The following is an 18,952-nucleotide window of genomic DNA, read 5'->3' as shown; positions in this document are numbered from 1 at the left end:
ATCCTCATTGTATCAGCCACAACTAAATATAAAACACATGCGTAAATCCATATAGTGTGTGCTTGCTTTATAGAACTTGGAAGTGTTATACCTAAAATGATTCATGAAAGTTTCAAATGAATAGAATTTCTAGTAAATAATCATATTAAAAAAATAAAAATAAAAAAGCAAATGGTTGTATGCCAGCAGACTGGTATAAATTAAATTTAGTCACCTGTAGCCCTGTCAGTAACCACTTTCAGAGCACCAATGGATTTATAACGCCTTCTAAATTCTTGTTCAGATGCTGTGTGAGCATCTATATCACTATCCATCTCAACAACAATCTTTAAATTTTTGTATGCATTATTATCGGGAATCCATTTGATTTCTGGTGCAATATCAACAAGGACATCATATCTGGAGATTGGAGAAGTTAAATAAATGAGAATAGTTGATATAATCAGCCTGTAGAAATCGTTGGCTTTGGCTGACATTCTGACAATATTAGCATTCTTCATGATAGTCTTCCTTTTCTCTATATTATGTCAGAATATAGTTTTAGTATTACAGATGCAGCAAAGGAAGAGAAAAATAACGAGTCTAAAGGAAAATATATTTCAAAAAGCTTAACCTATAGATTACCCAAGAGACCCAAGAGAAGAATATGTCTCCTCCATCTCAGAAAACTTAGTCACTATTCGTACTGATTCCTGCAAAGCCCTTCCAGTAACCTATAGACAAAGTTAATTATGAAATGCTCAAGTGTAAGATCAGAATAATACTTGATCTAATAATCCACTTTATTCAGTAATAACCTTGGACAAATGATCAGGAAATTATAAAGATTTTTTTTAATCTGTTGATCAGTATCAAGTCCTCAGATCAAAGGCATATCAGTGGCACAGATTTTAAATAAATTCACCATTAGATAGCACTGCTAAATATACTTATGTAATGAGGAAAGGTCATGAACCAATAAGCTTGTCTTTCAATAATGAAGTAAGATTTCAAGATCAGGGAATTATTAACAGATATAATTGCAAGTAAACGCAATGAATCCAAAAGTGTAAAAAGAACTAACACCAAGAGAAAAAAATAAGGATATCAAGAATAAGAAAATAGAAACTATATTGCAACATACCGATGTCATAGCATGTGAGAGTGTCCTCCTCAATATAGATTCAATAGTAGCCTTCTGAACATTTTGACTCCCAACGTAACTAATAAGAATGCTTTCTGGAACTTTCTTTCCAGGGCGAAATCCAGGGATCTGTTGACTTAAAACAACGGTAAATTAGCTCATAAAGATAACATGCAGCCCTTGGATGCTGAAACCTGGGATCCATGACAATCTCAAGTAAATTCATATATGATAGGATAGAGCACATCCCTTAATATTGTGAGGTTTAGTAACCCGAAATTTTCATTGAGAGGTTATAGTTTCAAATTTAGAAACTGGAAATCCTCCTGACCGAAAAAATAAAGTGTACCATATTCACAGACAACAATAATTTGATGCATATATTTTCTTTGAGCCAGAATATGAGAAAGACATTACATTATAATATTATATAATTATATAAAGCAAGTGTAACCCCATAGCTAGCACCTTTGCTTGCTTCATAAACTCTGCTATGACCCTCTTGTAACAATCCTCACATACCAATGATGGCACCTCCACATGCAATCTAACCTGCAAAGGGAAAGAGATGCAAAAGTACATATTCAGTGATGTGAATTCTGGTCCAGGATATATGCTCAATTGCTTACTATTATCTTATTTTCAAGGCTTTCTTTTGCAATTGATTAATAAGCTTGCATGGAATTTGAATCCTCCCCTATTGTTTAAGTAAAAGATATGAAAATTACAAACAACATAATTTTACATATTTCAATAAATATTTTTTTTAGAAAAATTCTTAATTAATGTTGAAAAACTAGTTAGTATTTATCTTATCTTTATTCCTATTAGGAGATGTGAAAAGACATGCAAAATAGAATGGAATGAAACGAAATGAGATTAGATGAGTTTTCAAAGATACGAAATGGTGAACTTGATGATGGGCACTTCGTTGACTCCATCGTTGACTGTGTTACCCTCCCACCACCATTCATGTTCTTTACATCCTCTAAGTAATCTACCGAATTATTAAATAAAATGTTTTTTTATAAGCGAAAATTATTATTAGATGAAAGGAACCAGTGTACCGAATATGAGCTACACGAGTATCATTACAACAAAATCCTATACACCTAGGATTAGGATCAGAATGATGAGCACATTAAAATTATCATGTGACTGAGAGTCCTCACAGTCTATGACACCGCTAATACGGTTAAAAATACATTAATTAATTGTTTTAAAGCACATAGACACCTTTTTCTAAGCTGAAGAGAAGAGCGTAAATAGTAAAATATTGGCATAGGCAGGGAATGTCAGCACCTTCCAGGGATTGGCAGCAGGCTTGTGATGGCGATTCCTTTGGCCCAATGCGTGACACATACCTGCCACATTTCAATCCAATTGCCTTATTATCACCGTATTCAAATGGAGTTGGTGTTGTTCCTAATATGCCTTCAGTTTCAGTTTCAGCTGAGATGCCGCCAAGCACCAACATTGCTAACACTGAGCTCCCTCTAACTCCCATCGTCACACTTAATTAATTTCAACTTCTTTCTAATAATCCAAAATCAACTTTGCTCACAAATAGGGTTCAGGACGGATTATTATGCTAATAACCCTACAATTGACATCACGTATTTATAGAAACAAAAGGAAGCCAATTTTTTAATAAAAAAAATAACTTGTGGCGTTAACCATCCAACTCCAAGTTAATTTCCTCATAGTTATTAAAATGTGATTAATTAAATAGATGACTTTCTTTATAACTTTACCTGAACCCATACGTTTCAATTTGGCATTCTTTTTCCTCCCTTCCTTTCTCACCTTTTCGACGGCCAATTTTATGAAGAAAAAAAGGTAACGTGATAAAATAATGGTATAAATATCCCTTATATCATTATAGGTAAATATCTTGTTTACTCATAACATATACCTATATTTTATTTTAGGCAAAATTGGAATAAAGGTACGTGCCCCAGAATCCAAATTCTTCTATCTCCTGATGTTAACAATGTATATATAGCAGTCAAGTACAAATATTTTCTTCATTTAACTTTTTTTTCATCACGTGAGAATTAAAATTAATTTTTGTTTATCTACTTTTATCGATATGGGATGAGAAAAAAACGTTCGTAACCAGCTACAAAGTTTATTTTATATCCTGGGGGAAGTTCTATTTTTCTTTATTACTGACAAATTTGGATATGAGTTTATATATCTTTGATGAACCAATATTGAAATACTTCAATTTAAATTTTTTTATTTTCAAAATTTTATGTTTGGATAAAAAAAAGTTAAAATTATGAGGGTGAAAAAAATGAATAAAAAGAAAGAAAAGATATGATTGGTGTACTAGTTATACATGTTCCTCTACATTCTCAGGATCGAACGATGTTCTACAATCTCGAACGGTGTTTCTTAGAGAAGAATATAAGAAGAAAATTTCAATTTCTCACATTTTAGAAGGAAATTGAAATTCCAAATTTTTAGTTGTTTAAAATTCTGTTTTAAAATTCCAAAATTTTAAATTCTTCATAAAAAGCATCCAAACAATGAATTTTAAATTACAAGAAATTCAAATTCTCTGATAAATTATTTTCCTCAATTAAAATCCTCTATCCAAACGCACTCTCTTATTTTATTAAACTCGCATTTTAATTAAGACACCCATTTAAATTCCTTGCATGGGCACGGCATTTGGTTTAAAGTTCTTTAATTGAGCTAAAATGCTAGTTGACGTCTATTTAAAGATTTATCTATATATATATATATATATATAGATTTACTTCATTTAAATGTGTGTATGCAAGAAATATAATATTAGTTTTATGAATATAGTCAGCATAAGAATTTACTCATTATTGTCTTTGGATATACAAACTAATTAATTCTATAACAAATAAAAGTAAACAGTTTATCCTTCTTCTCACACGTTAGTTAGTGTACTTGGGATCATCTTTCTTAATATGTCAACCTTTTTAATGATGCAATAAATATATAAATTCCTTATCTTACTCTTTTATATTTTTTTCAAACGCAAAAAATCTTTTAAAATATCTTCAAGTGTCTTGCTTCTTTTATTTTTTGAATGTCCTGATATAATTTAGAATGTCAAAGAATGACAAAATTTGATTTAATATTAGGGAAAAAAATGACATGACTTGATATAACATCATGAAAAATAAAATTCTATTTGAGTTTTTCATAATTAGAATGGATCGATTAATTTGTTTAATTTCATGTAATTGAGAACAATCTCAACTTATTCTTTTCAAATTTTATAGTTTGTTCATGACTTCACAAGTAACCTTACATACATATTAGCACAAGAATCTACTCATTATTATCTTTGGGTATACAAACTAATTAATTTCATAACAAACAAAAGCAAAGAATTTAACCTTCTTCACACCCAAGTTGGTGTACTTGGGGCAACCCTTCTTCACATGTTAACCTTTTTACATGTGCACACTTAAATTCCTCATCTTGCTCTTTTATATTTTTTTCGAACAAGCACAATCTTTCATAATATTCGTAAGTGTCTTGCTTCTTTTATTTTTTGAATGATGTGATTTGATTTAAAGTGTTTTAAGAAAGAATAACTTAATTTGATGTAGCATTACAAATGACATAATTTTATATAGCGTCATGAAAAATAAAGTTCTATTTGAATATTTTATAGTCAGAATGAGTCGTTTTGTCTAATTCGATGAGATTTAGAGCAATCTTAAGTGATTCCTTCCAAACTTTACGGTTTGTACATGTAATTTTGGAATTTAAGTCATAATAAAGAATGGTCTAGTTCATACTATCATCACAAAATATCAACTTAGTTTGATCTAGCTAGCGTCATAAAAAATTAGGTCTTATTAAATTTTTTTAGTTAAAATAGGTTAATTTGTCCAATTTCATGCAATTGAGAACAATCTCAAGAGATTCCTTCCAAACATTATAGTTTGTACATGTAATTTTAAAAATTCATTAATTAATTTGAGTAGTGAAATTAAGGATAGTAACAACAACTAAAAAGAAAATAATAAACATAAAATGCACATTTAATCTTTAATTATGATAAATTCAAAATCCCAAATAAAATATTTAGCGCACAATTAATTTTCAATCTTTGAATTTAAAACACAAACTGCAAGTGATGTTTTTAGTCAATAAATCTAGATAATTAATATATTATGTTAGTGGGATGATTTGAAATCATGAAACTATGGCCTCCTTATTACTCTAATCCCTATGTCCCTCCTCCCAGCCATGGGATCATCTTATACAAATAGTACTCTTAACATAGTTATAATGATAAATCTTGTCAAACATTTATTGTAATTTGAACATTCTATTGTTTACATAAAAAACTTAATTCTAATAATTATCACACATGTACTATTGCATGCATCAAATTACATCTATTTTTGAACTAATTATAATTTGTATGAATAATAGTTTTAAGTCAAATTTACATAAATTTAATCAAATTAACCCGCGTTAACTTTTATATATATATATATATATATATATATATATATATATATATATATATATATATATTCAATTATTCGAAAGAAATACTAAATACCTTAAACTAGGAGGTCTTAATACACAAGTTTATCGTTTATATATGTGCAAACCCAAAAAAATTATGTATATATCATCACTTAACTTACATGACCGCCTAACAGTCCTTGGGTGAGAGAAATATTTCAGAAATTGTTTTTAACTTCAACCCTCAAATCTTTACGTACATACAGGTTGATTACAAAAATAAAATTTCAATCTTATCAATGATGTCCTGATTAGCCGTATAATCAAGAAAACAAATAACGTTGACTACAATCACAAATCTGTCATATTCTAATTCGTAAATACTTTGATGCGTCGTATGTTAGCTTCAATAAAAAAATGTTAAGAGTGCGTTTGAATAGGGAATTTTAACTGAGGAAAGTAATTTATCAGAGAATTTGAATTTCTGTAAATTAGAATTCATTGTTTGGATGCTTTTTATGAAGAATTTAAAATTTTGAAATTTTAAACAACTAAAAATCTACAATTTCAATTTCCTTCTAAAAGGTGAAAAATTAATTTTTTTTTTATAATCTTTTCCATCTGAACTCCTAAAACATCGATCTGGTGTGAATATAGATGAACACGTATAACTAGCACATCAATTATATTTTCTTTTCTTTTTCATTCATTTTTTTCATTCTCATAATTTTAATTTTTTTTATCCAAACACAAAATTTTGAAAATAAAAGAATAAAAGAATTTCAATTGAAGTATTTGAAATTCTTAAAATTTAAAATTTCTCAAAATTTTAAATTTCTCCCTCCAAACACATTCTAAAAGTTATTGATATAAGAACAGTGCTATACCGTACGAAAAACAAAAACAATAAATGCACGAATCAGTTAATTTAACTCCGATTTAGGTATTATAATTTGTAGTCACGTATATTTGTGTGGACTCATACAATGAAATTCTCGGAACATTTAGTATTTTCCATGGGATATTATTGTCTCAGCAAACATCATTTGATGAAAGAAATGGAAAGTAACTATTATTGGCACTGTAGCAGCAACGTGAATAACCAGTGGTTTTTTAAACTCTACCCAAAGCAAAGAAAAACAAGAATAAAATGAATTAAGACTAAAAAAAATAAAGTCACGTGAATGTTGTAAATAGACATGGAAAAATGAAAGCAGCGTCACTAATAAGAGAAATAATTTTAAACAAGCAGTATAACAACTTAATGAAAGTGATATTTAACATAGCTAGAGGTGTCAGCTAATATGTAGGGAACTGATGGTCCACATTGTGGGCCCAAGATTCTAAGCCACCAACAATATCCTTGGCAGAAGTGAAACCCATTTTGTGAAGATACTGAACAGCCCTTTGAGAATCATTTCCCCTTCTACATACTACATACAATTGTGCACTTGACCCAGAAACTGCACCACTTTCCTCTTCCTCTTTCTTCAAAGCTGATGATACTTCAGGCAGCCTAGCCTCTAATGTTGAGAGTGGAATGTTCAGAGACTTTGGTAGAGATGCAATCTTGAAATGGTGTGCTGGTCTAACATCAACCAGCACATGAGGTCCCTTCTTAATAATTACTTCACTGTACTCCTTGCTGCTGATTCTTGATTCTCTGGGAAGTAGATTTAACTTCAAAGGAGGCTGCATATGAATGCAATGGAATGCATTAATGACATGGTAAATCTCAAAATATTATATACTGGGTGACAATTTAGTAGTCTTTTGGGAGGAATTTTATCTCCAGCAATCTCATCCAATACAAAGTGCAAATGAAAAATATACCCAACTAAACCTTAAACAATTTCATCTAAATACAAAGGAGGTGAAAGGCAAGAAAAAAAAGAAATCATACCACACGCAAGGGAGTCTGAGTGAACTTCTCATAATCAAATTCTCGGAATTGCTGTTGGGTAAATGTTGCATTTTCTCCACAAGCTTCACACTGCATAGACCTTCCTCTAATTTTGACCTGTGCAATAAAAAAAGTATAATCAGTAACTAATAAATAAGATCTTGCTATGGTATCATGCTCAAAAAACCATAATATAATTTTTTTACTTTGAGACAGCATAATTACAAATATGATTTGGAACTGTATATATTACAAGTCTCCGTTTAATTTGGGATAGCCAGTTTGTTAAGCAATTTGATATTAGAATTATAAAGAAAATGATTGGTCTGCATGACAATTATTATTAGTAACAGAAAAATTGGTGTGAATATGAGAATCACTCAATAGTAATGTCAATCAATTCCTCTAAGGAGTATCCTCAAGTAGGAAAACCTTTATCCTAATAGTTCCAATCCCACTAGGATACAAAACCCTAACTTGTCATCCAGATAGTTTATTGAAATAAAATCCTAATTTATAAGAAATCCTAAACATTCAAACAATTATGTGATGCCCCACTTGTAAAATCCTAATAGACATTTTGGAGTTCTTAACATACAATACGAATCCGTCCAGACAATGCATCCAAGAGAAGCATCCTTCCTGAGAGTGGCTCACCAACAGAAGCTGCAATCTTAATAGCCTCAAGAGCTTGGAGACAGCCAATTATACCAGGAACTGAAAATGATCAGAGCCAATGTCAGAAAAACAGAAAACTAGCAATAGCAGAACAAAAAAACACAAAGGTACTAGTGAGAAGTAATGCAAGTTGAACAATAAATATTCATAATAACTGACACGAATGATAAAATGTCCAGCATCCAGTAATCACAGTTTAGCTAAACGAATTATAAATGAAACAACTTAAAACATTCCAAACAAATTGAATTTTTAGCCAATAAGTCTTACTAAAGAGTACACTCTCCAGTAAACTAAGAATTTCTTATAGTTTACAAAAACCTCCTTTTGAGTAAAACTTGGTTGCTTAAAACATAGATATTTCCACGTTTGTAGAGACAGTTTTGCAAAAGGAATCAAACAATCAGACTCATTTTTTGTTGTCACTAATAGTTATAGTACATATTACTAAAAGTCCATGACTGAACTTCACAATGAAAACAGGAGAGCAGAAGAATTTAGTCTTATGGTTCACATTGTTCATGCTTATGTAAATGTCTCGCAGACTAGCAATGAGAAGTAAAACTGATGCAGTTCACAAAGACAGTAGTAATTTTACCTACTCCTAGAACTCCACCCTCAGCACAACTTTGGCATGCTGTTCTAGGTGGTGGAGTTGGAAAGAGGCATCGATAGCAAGGACCACCATTGTAATTGTAGACAGTAAGCTGCAGTAAAAGTTTCCATAGTTAATCCTCAAATTATGTGATATAATCAAGCACACAGGAGTACTTGTCGCTCTATGAAGCATTATTCAACTTAAATGCTGGGAAAAAAAATAATTAGACATATACCTGCCCTTCCAATCCCAGTGCAGCACCTGATACAAGAGGCTGCATCACAGGAAAACAGTTAATGTAAAAAATTGCATTAGTAACTTAAGTTTTCCCATAAATCATACTATGTACATAAGTATAAAAAATAAGATAAATATAAGAACCAAAAACGAAATTGTTTAACTGAATGAAATATAAGAAATCCATATAATTGTAACTTTTCAAATTTATAAAAAACTGATGTCTACAGGGAGCAATTGCACCAAGATTTTGGAGATAACTCATATGGCACATACACACTGAAATATTTTATAGGCATCATGCACATAGGAGCACGCATAACTTCCTTTTTGTTGAATTAATGTAGATATCTTATGCATTGATGAACCAAAACATAAAAAATAATGCTGACTTAGAAAGTGTATTCATGGAGGAACCAAAAAATTAAAGCAACAAGTGAAAAGGCCCATGTAACATTAATTCAAATGGTCACAATCTGTTCATACATCAAAACATTAAGATTTACCTTTCCTAGAACCACACAGCAATCACTGATCAAGTATCGGGTAGGAGCATTATCTGTTGCATCTACTATTATATCATATCTACCAAATTCACATAATTATAAAAAAAATGGTCAGTGGTAATATAAAAAATGAAATGAAAAAGGTTAAGTATAGAAGAAAGAGGCCTCAAGCAAAAAGAAAAATCAATCTTATAATAGAAATTATACTTGCTGAGAATTTCCAAAGCGTTGGAAGTCTGCAAAGCTTCTTCATGTTCCACAACTTGAATAGTGGAGTTGATCCTAATATTCAAAATATCTTAGTTCCAAGAAAAATGATGATACTAATATTACAATAACAAACATTTGAAAAAGAAAATTTCTCATGGGATTTTATTTGCAGTTTGTCAACAAAAATTGATGTGATGAATAGTTGGTGAAAGAGTAACCTACGAGCCACAAGCAGCAGCGGCAGATTTCACTTTTGGCTTACCAACATATGCTTCCGTGTGGATAACCTGAAATAAAGCACCAACTTGTCCAAATTAATAAAAATAGTGAAGTTAATTCAAAAAATCTGTAAACGAACACAAACACAGAAGCAAGACGCATATTAACACTTTGTACTCGCAAAAGTGCAAACGCCCAAAGGCTGATGCCAGACACAAGCACAACAATACACAATGTATGTGTTGCACCTGCTATGCCAAAAGAGGGTGGGAAGGTAAAACAGATAATACAATACCTGCCTATGCATATTATTCAGCTCAACCACGTCATGGTCAATAACACCAAGCATATAGACAGAGGTCCTATTTTTATTATTTTATAAAAAGAAACTCTATTTTATTCTCTATAAAATGAATAAATAAAATACATTTTTTATTTTTTCTCAAATCATTATTTTAATTAATAAAATTATTTTTTCTTATTTATTTAATTATAAAAATCTCATCATTTTTCTAAAACTCTATTTATTTATATTTTTCACTAAAAAATCTTTTTAATTTATTTACGAAAAATGAAATATTACAATTCCACCACCTTAAAAGAAGTTTCTTCCCTAAAACTTTGCCAAAAGATCAATGAGAGAGAGATTACACATCTAGTTCTCAATACCAAGTAGTGGTTTTTATCACAAGACTCATATGTTCTTAGCAACTAAATCTGGCAATCCTCGTTTACTCAATGACAATATTTCATAAGTTATGTTTTTGTATGAGAGTGACATCTCAACAACAATAGAATGTGAATGATATACTATTTGGAGTAGGGCAATTTCATAGGAGACATTGATGACAATTTGAAACGAACAAACATACACAAGAAAACACGACTGACTACATGGTTGACTCTTTTTCAAACATGAGACGGTTCAAGAAAAAAAAAATGAGTTTCATGATTCTCACTTTGGTATATTTGACTCATAACGCTCACTTAATTAGGTTCAAGAATTAAGGTTCCTTACTTAATACTAACTGGGGGCTAATTGAATAAACAAAACAGATCACTTCTCACTTTTGTAAACTTGTTCAAGCTTAAGGTTTAGTGGTTTAATCCTTATAGGAATTTCACCAAAAAGTTTAAACTTACTCGAGTCATCTATAACAAGAGTTAAGGTTAATTCAATAAATCTTAAAATAACTTTGATTCGACTACTAGTAAAGGGTGTCTCATCTTAATCTTAAGTTTCTCCTCATCTCAAAATAATTTTTTATCCAAAAAGGATTTAAAGTCATCTCTCACCTAGAGATAGCATACTCTAAGAATCATCATCATCTAACTAAAATACATAATAAAACTCTTAACACGAAACGTGTTATGATTATTAAATATTCGAATTGCTGTAGAACTACTGACAAGTATATGATTTTTTAACACATTAAAAAACAAAAACAAATTAATAACATTCGCATAGTAATTTTGATGTTGTTTTTTTCATTGTTAAGGGTATCCTCTTGTTGCTAAGACACATTTATTTAATTACTTCATTACTACCTTAATTTACATTGTTTTGGGCACCAATTTTTACTTCCACCTTAATAATGGATATTAAAAAAAATATAAAGAGGTATTATATATTTATTAATTACTGTAGATTTTGAGTATAAGTAATTAAGTTGATAACATAAGTGTTATTTCAGGGTTCCATAATCTTATCATTCTAAGAATTATACCAAAATATAATTATAACTTGTAAGTAATTAGTAAAGTTATGATGATAACTTGCTAAAAATATATAAAATAAAATGAATTATTTAACGAGATTCAAAAAATATTTTAAGAATATTTCCTTGCATATTATAAATATAGTAAAGTGTAACAAAATATTCATTATTTAAGGATCATGTTAACGAATAAAGTAAGAATATTTTTAAAAAGATAACCTCAAAAAGTGAAATATATTCTCTCTCTTTTTCTTAATAGTCAAGCATCTATCAAAATGTCATTTTAATTACTTAAATCAGAAAACAATAAATATTTGGATTCTAAGTAATCAATGCTTCAATATTTTATTTATATATTCAAAATATAATTAATAGTAGGCTTGATTACAAAAAAATGCATTTTTATTTTTCTCATTTCATTAAATCGATTCACTTATTTTTTTTAAAAAAAATTATTATTAAATCTCTTTATTTTTATCAAAATTTATCATCAATAAGAAAAATTGAATGTTAATTATCACATGTTTACATATAATTAATCATTTAAGAGATATTTATGTGTTTAAAAAATATCATTATTAATAACTAAAATGATTTATTATTTTTTTAATTTATCCTCATTAGTAGTAATTAATAGTAGTAATTAAGTAACTAATAATTATCTTAAAAATAATTACTCCAATCACAAAATATAAACTTCATCCACCCAAAATAACATTTATATTAACAAAATCCTTAATTCTCAGAATGAACAGCACAGACCAAATTAAACAAGGAGAATGAGAGATGCCTAAAATAAGTTAATGGTTAACATTTAATTTTTTTTTTCTTTGATAACCCGGATAGTGAATTTTAAGAGCTCTTATGGTAAATTAAAAATAGGGAAATCAATTTAGTAAAATAAGATAAATGAGAGTCTTTTTTTTACGATCAAGCCTTAATATTATAAAAAAGATAAATATATCGGTGTAATTAAAACAAAAAAATAGATATTTTAATGATTTAAGCCAAATCAAAGGATTTTAAAATAAATTATTTTGATCCTCTAATCTTAAAAATTTAATGATTATAATATAATGAGAGTGGAATGTTAGCAACAAGACTGTATAAGAGAGACTTATTTTATACCCCCCACCACTGCAATCTGGAACCAAGTGCCTTTTGATTAAAACTCCCTACCACAAAATGAATTCTTTAGCATTGTGTTCCCTTTGCCTGTTTCTCATTGCTCAGTCTCCTTGGTTAACAAATGCTACAGTGTTTGGTGATGGTTCCGACCTAATTGGCCAGATTTGCAATGAAAACCCAGAGAAGAAGATTGAATGCACGAATATTCTAAGAGCAGATCCTACAGTCCTGGGTGCAAAAAATCTTCTTCAACTTTCGGAGGCAATCTTGAACTTGGCCGTGAATAAGACAGAAAAAGCTGAAGATTTTCTAAAGGGATTGGCGAACACAACAGATGTTCCGGCCATTGCAAATTGTGCACTTTATTATGAAAATGCGGTTGAACGCTTTATGAATTCTTTGCAAAAGTTGAAATGCCAAGATCTTAAAGTGGCTAACTATTTGGCCGCCATTGCTGGTGATGAACCATCGTCATGTGAGACAGAATTGAGTGCTGCACATATTGTTAACCATGCAATTTCTGCTGTTAACCACCAAACAAGTTTGCTTAGCTATATTGCATTCGTAGCCACAGGGAAACTGTCTTAGTGCTCTAGCATCTTCTTTGCGGGAGAGTGATTAATAAAAATTAAATTCCAAGTTTTCTGCTATTTGTTTAATTACCATTATCTTTTCTTGTTTCGTCGTGCTTTTTATAATACTCAATTTTATCTGCTTAATAAGAAATAAATATAAAAAATGAAATCAAAGGATGAATACGTAAGGTTTAAATAGTCATAATGAGTTTATGATTATCATATATTTTGATGAAAATATTCATAAATAAAATATTTCATTTCAATTTTATGATTAAAAAAAATCACATGTTTTTGTCTTATTTACCTTTTATCAATTATATTATTTGTAACACAACACCAAAGAATATAACACCATCTCACAACTTTCATACATTTTGGTTCATTCTTTTACTCTGCTTGATTATTATTTTTATATCCAATGCTTTATTACTTGTCTGCCTATGTATTATTTTGCCGTATAGCTTTGTTTGTGGTCGAATGATTATAACCCTTTTTCCCGGTTGGAATGATGCGATTGATATAAATTAATTACCAATTGAATTTATGTTATGCAATTAGCATAAATTTTGTAAGATTTCTTAATTTGAATAGAAAAAAAAAATAGAGTTTAAAATAGTTTTATAAACTTTGAGTTATATTGATCTTATTATTTACCTCAATTACTATCATAGTACCACGGTCAATAAGTCACTTGCTTTTCAGATAGTATTCCCTAAATATTATACTTAGCAAATAAGCTCATATAACAAAGTGCATTATAAATGAGTGAAATAAATACCAAATATTAACTCTAAATCATTGTTTTTCCACTTCTGTTGCTGACATGGGTGCAACCCTAAATCAAATAAAATTTTAGTCTCTTGAGTTTTCAGTTCCACACTTCCACACGAACAAGAAGCTTCAGGAGGAAGTGGCGATAATCCCGTCGAAGAGGCTAAGGAACAAGATCGCGGGGTTCTCGACGGCATCTCCCTCAAGCTCCAGGAGGAGGAGCGCAAGCGCCGCATGGACTTCGTCCCCGGCCGATTGACGTCTCCGCCATCAACACCAACCACATCGAGGTCGACAAGGAAACCCACGACATGCTCCACTCCCTCGGTATCAACGACATCCCGGCATCACCCTCTATTATGAAGAATTTGGTATCCAAAGGACCAAAAGAAAAAAACTATCATGTCAGTTCATGTCCCTACAACAGCTAAACTTCTTTGATTCAGCATTAGAAACTTACAGTAAACTGAGCATGAACACCTCGAAGATTTTCTTGCTTCCATGTTTCAGGAAATACAAGATGAAAAAGACTTTGATTCACCTTGTTGAATTCCAATTATACAATCAAGGAAACCCGGTAATACTTTTTCACCATATTCTGTATCAAAATTAAAGCCTGCATATCTAATATAGGTTTAGAGGAAATATGTTCACTTATCAGTTTATTATCATCCTTCAAGCACATCACCCGACCTTTACTTTCTTCAGAAGGAATACTTTTAACATTTGATTCATCTTGATCAATGGTTGTTGCTGCGATGTCAAGGACAACAACATCTCCAACCTGTGAACAAAAAAAAATTGTAGCAGCTGGCTAATTTTGGGTAGACTGGTCGAAATTATTAATACAGATATCAATTATCAAGATAATAAATACATACCAAAGGAAATAGTGTCTGTATGAGAGTTATTTATTAGTATAAGATAGTAAAGATACCATAAAAATTAATCAGTAAATATCTTCATTGTATCAGCCACAACTAAATATAAAGCACATGCGTAAATCCATATAGTGTGTGCTTGCTTTATAGAACTTGGAAGTGTTATACCTAAAATGATTCATGAAAGTTTCAAATGAATAGAATTTCGAGTAAATAATCATATTAAAAAAATAAAAATAAAAAAGCAAATGGTTGTATGCCAGCAGACTGGTATAAATTAAATTTAGTCACCTTTAGCCCTGTCAGTAACCACTTTCAGAGCACCAATGGATTTATAACGCCTTCTAAATTCTTGTTCAGATGCTGTGTGAGCATCTATATCACTATCCATCTCAACAACAATCTTTAAATTTTTGTATGCATTATTATCGGGAATCCATTTGATTTCTGGTGCAATATCAACAAGGACATCATATCTGGAGATCGGAGAAGTTAAATAAATGAGAATAGTTAATATAATCAGCCTGTAGAAATCGTTGGCTTTGGCTGACATTCTGACAATATTAGCATTCTTCATGATAGTCTTCCTTTTCTCTATATTATGTCAGAATATAGTTTTAGTATTACAGATGCAGCAAAGGAAGAGAAAAATAACGAGTCTAAAGGAAAATATATTTCAAAAAGCTTAACCTATAGATTACCCAAGAGACCCAAGAGAAGAATATGTCTCCTCCATCTCAGAAAACTTAGTCACTATTCGTACTGATTCCTGCAAAGCCCTTCCAGTAACCTATAGACAAAGTTAATTCTGAAATGCTCAAGTGTAAGATCAGAATAATACTTGATCTAATAATCCACTTTATTCAGTAATAACCTTGGACAAATGATCAGGAAATTATAAAGATTTTTTTTAATCTGTTGATCAGTATCAAGTCCTCAGATCAAAGGCATATCAGTGGCACAGATTTTAAATAAATTCACCATTAGATAGCACTGCTAAATATACTTATGTAATGAGGAAAGGTCATGAACCAATAAGCTTGTCTTTCAATAATGAAGTAAGATTTCAAGATCAGGGAATTATTAACAGATATAATTGCAAGTAAACGCAATGAATCCAATAGTGTAAAAAGAACTAACACCAAGAGAAAAAAATAAGGATATCAAAAATAAGAAAATAGAAACTATATTGCAACATACCGATGTCATAGCATGTGAGAGTGTCCTCCTCAATATAGATTCAATAGTAGCCTTCTGAACATTTTGACTCCCAACATAACTAATAAGAATGCTTTCTGGAACTTTCTTTCCAGGGCGAAATCCAGGGATCTGTAGACTTAAAACAACGGTAAATTAGCTCACACAACCGTGAACCAAGTTAGGCGCATATATATATATATATATATATATATATATATATATATATATATATATATATATATATATATATATAATCATTTTTTTACATATATTTTTCATGTTAATCATCTTTAAATGCTAATATTTTTTTATTTATTCCTTCATATACTTGTATTTATTTAAAACATTGAGACTTATTTTAAATAAAATATTTTATAAAACTCCAAAAATACTTTTTAAATCAATTAATTAAAATCATCAATTTTATGATAGATAATCATTTATGATTTATGATTTACGTAATATTTACATTGTAAGTATATTTTAATTAAAATTTTATTCACATTATTAAACAACAATTGCATATGCCTAATGTTTTAAAGATATTTAACTACAAAGAAAATTATTTTACTCGGTTTCTCTTTTTTTAAGTAAAAAAAGTTTAAACTAAAAAATAGATTAACCTATAGCAAAACACATCAAATATTTGGATTCTTGAATAATAAATAGGAATTCCTTGAGATCCAAATCTATATCAACTTCTTTCCCGTCACACAATTCACCATTGACATACTTCCGTGCTTCATTTGCATTTTGTATGAATTTACTATTGTGGTACAAAATAAGACCGATTTCATCATATTGTATTTTTATAAATAGAGAACAAAAAAAAATTAGAATAAAGAAAAGAAGACAAATTTCATAACCGAGAAGATAAGAAAAGAAGTTTGAGAATAAAGAAGAGAACAAAAGAGAAGATGTTTGATAACAAAGGTCAGATGGACAATGACCATCACAAAAAATGCAACGGTGTTAATTGGTATTCATGAGCTTTTATTGCAAAGTAACTCTAATTTACGGTTTTTTTTGTTAAGATTGTAAATATTTTCATTCTTGTATGAATTTATAAAGTAGAAACTCCATTTTTGTGAACTAATGTTGAAATGTTGCTGAAGAACTCACTTAGCAGGGCAGATTGGCTAAGTGAGTCTCATTCGCTTAGCGAAGCAACCAACTTGCTGAGCAAATGCAAAACCCTAGAAGATGTTAAGCTAGAGAGCAACGCACAATCAGCTCGCCCAGCGAGGACATTGTCTCTACTCGCGCTTAGCGTGCCCAGACTCGCTTAGCGGATATTCACTTACTCTCGCTCAGCGAAACATGCTCGCTGAGCACGCCTTCATGTGCTGAGAAGTCCAAGATCCCTTAAAACACTGAGTTGGTGAAAAATGAGAAGACACCAAGCTTTTACTACGTGAAATAGAAGGAAGAAGGCACTTAGGCTGGAGAGAAGGCATTTTCTTCATCCTTTACCATTTTCTTTCATGTTATTCCACAATACCCACGATTCATCACATATTTCATTTATAGACACTGCTTATGAATTATATAATATCCACGACCCCACACTTGTGTTTTAAACATGTTCAACATATTGCACTATAATTTAACATTGGTTCTTAAATAGGAAACCTACATTTTCTCTTTAACATAGTACATAAACATTTTCTCAATACCAACACTGGTTGGGTTATTGTACAATTCACAACTACAACATATTTATTGTCACATAAGTGTTAAACAACACATTTATTTACAACCAAATATCATGTCCGCAATTTAACATCTCATAATGTCGCAATCAATCATCTCATGTTTACATGTATCTCGTAAATTGACACATTTCACTTTGTACTACTCAATCTCCATAATAATATTATAATGTCACTATAATAATTTATTACACCTAATAACTCATATACACATCACACGGTAATCATATTTGCATGATACAAAACATACATACATACATACATACATACATACATACATACATACATACATACATATATATATATATATATATATATAGTAAATCAAGCTACACTATTTTTAATCAAAAATTTTTTATAACAATTAATTTAATATTACATCAAAAGAAATTATCACTTGACATTTATCTTACAACTTTCTTTAATTTATTTTAGTGTTACAATAAATATATACACATAACATGTTGATCATCGTTGTGGAAAAATTAAAACAAGATAATAATTTGTATAAAATAAGTCATTGAATAATATTACTTGGAATATATTTCACGTTAATCAAAAGAACTCAAATTTTTTAAGTGTTCACACTCAATCCAAAAACACATCAATTTCACAACAATTTCTCATTGGAACATCAACTGGTTCATCAAACGTATATAATTCACAGTTATAATTATAAGGATAGAATCAAAAATTGCAGAAACACCCAAAAAATCCATTTAATTGATAATCTAAGGATCCCTACACATGTTCTCACTACTCCTCAATTGTGAATAACTCATCACTTACCTTGATGTAGTCGCTCAAGCGTTCTTCGTTATCAATTGTGGCATATCTGGTGCTCTCTAGAGCTCCTCCTTCAATTGCTCTGTTAGGGTTCTCAAACGTTAAGGAGAAGGAGAATGGATTGAAGTCTCGATTCCATGGTCCTACGTGCAATGCATCTTTCTCCCTCCACGGACATTTTTCTTCAAATCCCAACGGTAAAGACGTAGGGAAATGATTCGCCAACCCCAT

At 30.2% G+C, this 18,952-nt stretch overlaps 3 protein-coding genes across 3 annotated transcripts; all 3 read right to left on the bottom strand.

The window, feature by feature from the left end:
• Positions 1-206: 206 nt before the first annotated feature.
• On the bottom strand, positions 207-2,630 carry LOC114385206 (trigger factor-like protein TIG, Chloroplastic). Its single transcript, XM_028345226.1, has 5 exons — positions 2,426-2,630; positions 1,592-1,722; positions 1,124-1,252; positions 625-713; positions 207-399 (listed from the first exon to the last, which is right to left on the bottom strand). Exons 1-5 carry the CDS (start codon positions 2,628-2,630, stop codon positions 207-209), a joined length of 747 nt encoding a protein of 248 aa, XP_028201027.1.
• Positions 2,631-6,730: 4,100 nt separating this feature from the next.
• LOC114385205 (adenylyltransferase and sulfurtransferase MOCS3-like) lies at positions 6,731-10,296 on the bottom strand. Its single transcript, XM_028345224.1, has 9 exons — positions 10,243-10,296; positions 9,951-10,015; positions 9,726-9,800; positions 9,519-9,597; positions 9,011-9,049; positions 8,776-8,884; positions 8,098-8,216; positions 7,500-7,616; positions 6,731-7,288 (listed from the first exon to the last, which is right to left on the bottom strand). Exons 1-9 carry the CDS (start codon positions 10,294-10,296, stop codon positions 6,896-6,898), a joined length of 1,050 nt encoding a protein of 349 aa, XP_028201025.1. The 3' UTR covers positions 6,731-6,895.
• Positions 10,297-15,306: 5,010 nt separating this feature from the next.
• Positions 15,307-18,952, bottom strand: LOC114385204 (trigger factor-like protein TIG, Chloroplastic). The gene is made up of 6 exons (XM_028345223.1): positions 18,725-18,952; positions 18,569-18,573; positions 17,860-17,931; positions 16,224-16,359; positions 15,725-15,813; positions 15,307-15,499 (listed from the first exon to the last, which is right to left on the bottom strand). The coding sequence occupies exons 1-6, from the start codon at positions 18,950-18,952 to the stop codon at positions 15,307-15,309; spliced, it is 723 nt and encodes a 240-aa protein (XP_028201024.1).

Source organism: Glycine soja, chromosome 14 (genome assembly GCF_004193775.1).
Source record: "Glycine soja cultivar W05 chromosome 14, ASM419377v2, whole genome shotgun sequence".
Lineage (NCBI taxonomy): Eukaryota > Viridiplantae > Streptophyta > Magnoliopsida > Fabales > Fabaceae > Glycine > Glycine soja.
This window is presented reverse-complemented; position numbering and strand designations above follow the sequence as displayed.

Coding starts and splice junctions, on each gene's coding strand:
- LOC114385204 (XM_028345223.1), bottom strand. CDS start 18,952: ATGGGGTTGGCGAATCATTTCCCTACGTCTTTACCGTTGGGATTTGAA. Junction 16,360..17,859: donor TACTATGTTAAAGAGAAAAT/GTAGGTTTCCTA, acceptor CGTTGTTTTAAG/TCTACAGATCCCTGGATTTC. Junction 15,814..16,223: donor TCTCACATGCTATGACATCG/GTATGTTGCAAT, acceptor CTTTGTCTATAG/GTTACTGGAAGGGCTTTGCA.
- LOC114385206 (XM_028345226.1), bottom strand. CDS start 2,630: ATGGGAGTTAGAGGGAGCTCAGTGTTAGCAATGTTGGTGCTTGGCGGC. Junction 1,723..2,425: donor CTGCTGCCAATCCCTGGAAG/GTGCTGACATTC, acceptor ATCCTGGACCAG/AATTCACATCACTGAATATG. Junction 714..1,123: donor TCTCACATGCTATGACATCG/GTATGTTGCAAT, acceptor CTTTGTCTATAG/GTTACTGGAAGGGCTTTGCA.
- LOC114385205 (XM_028345224.1), bottom strand. CDS start 10,296: ATGCTTGGTGTTATTGACCATGACGTGGTTGAGCTGAATAATATGCAT. Junction 9,598..9,725: donor GCTTTGGAAATTCTCAGCAA/GTATAATTTCTA, acceptor TGAATTTGGTAG/ATATGATATAATAGTAGATG. Junction 9,050..9,518: donor GCTGTGTGGTTCTAGGAAAG/GTAAATCTTAAT, acceptor CCTGTGATGCAG/CCTCTTGTATCAGGTGCTGC.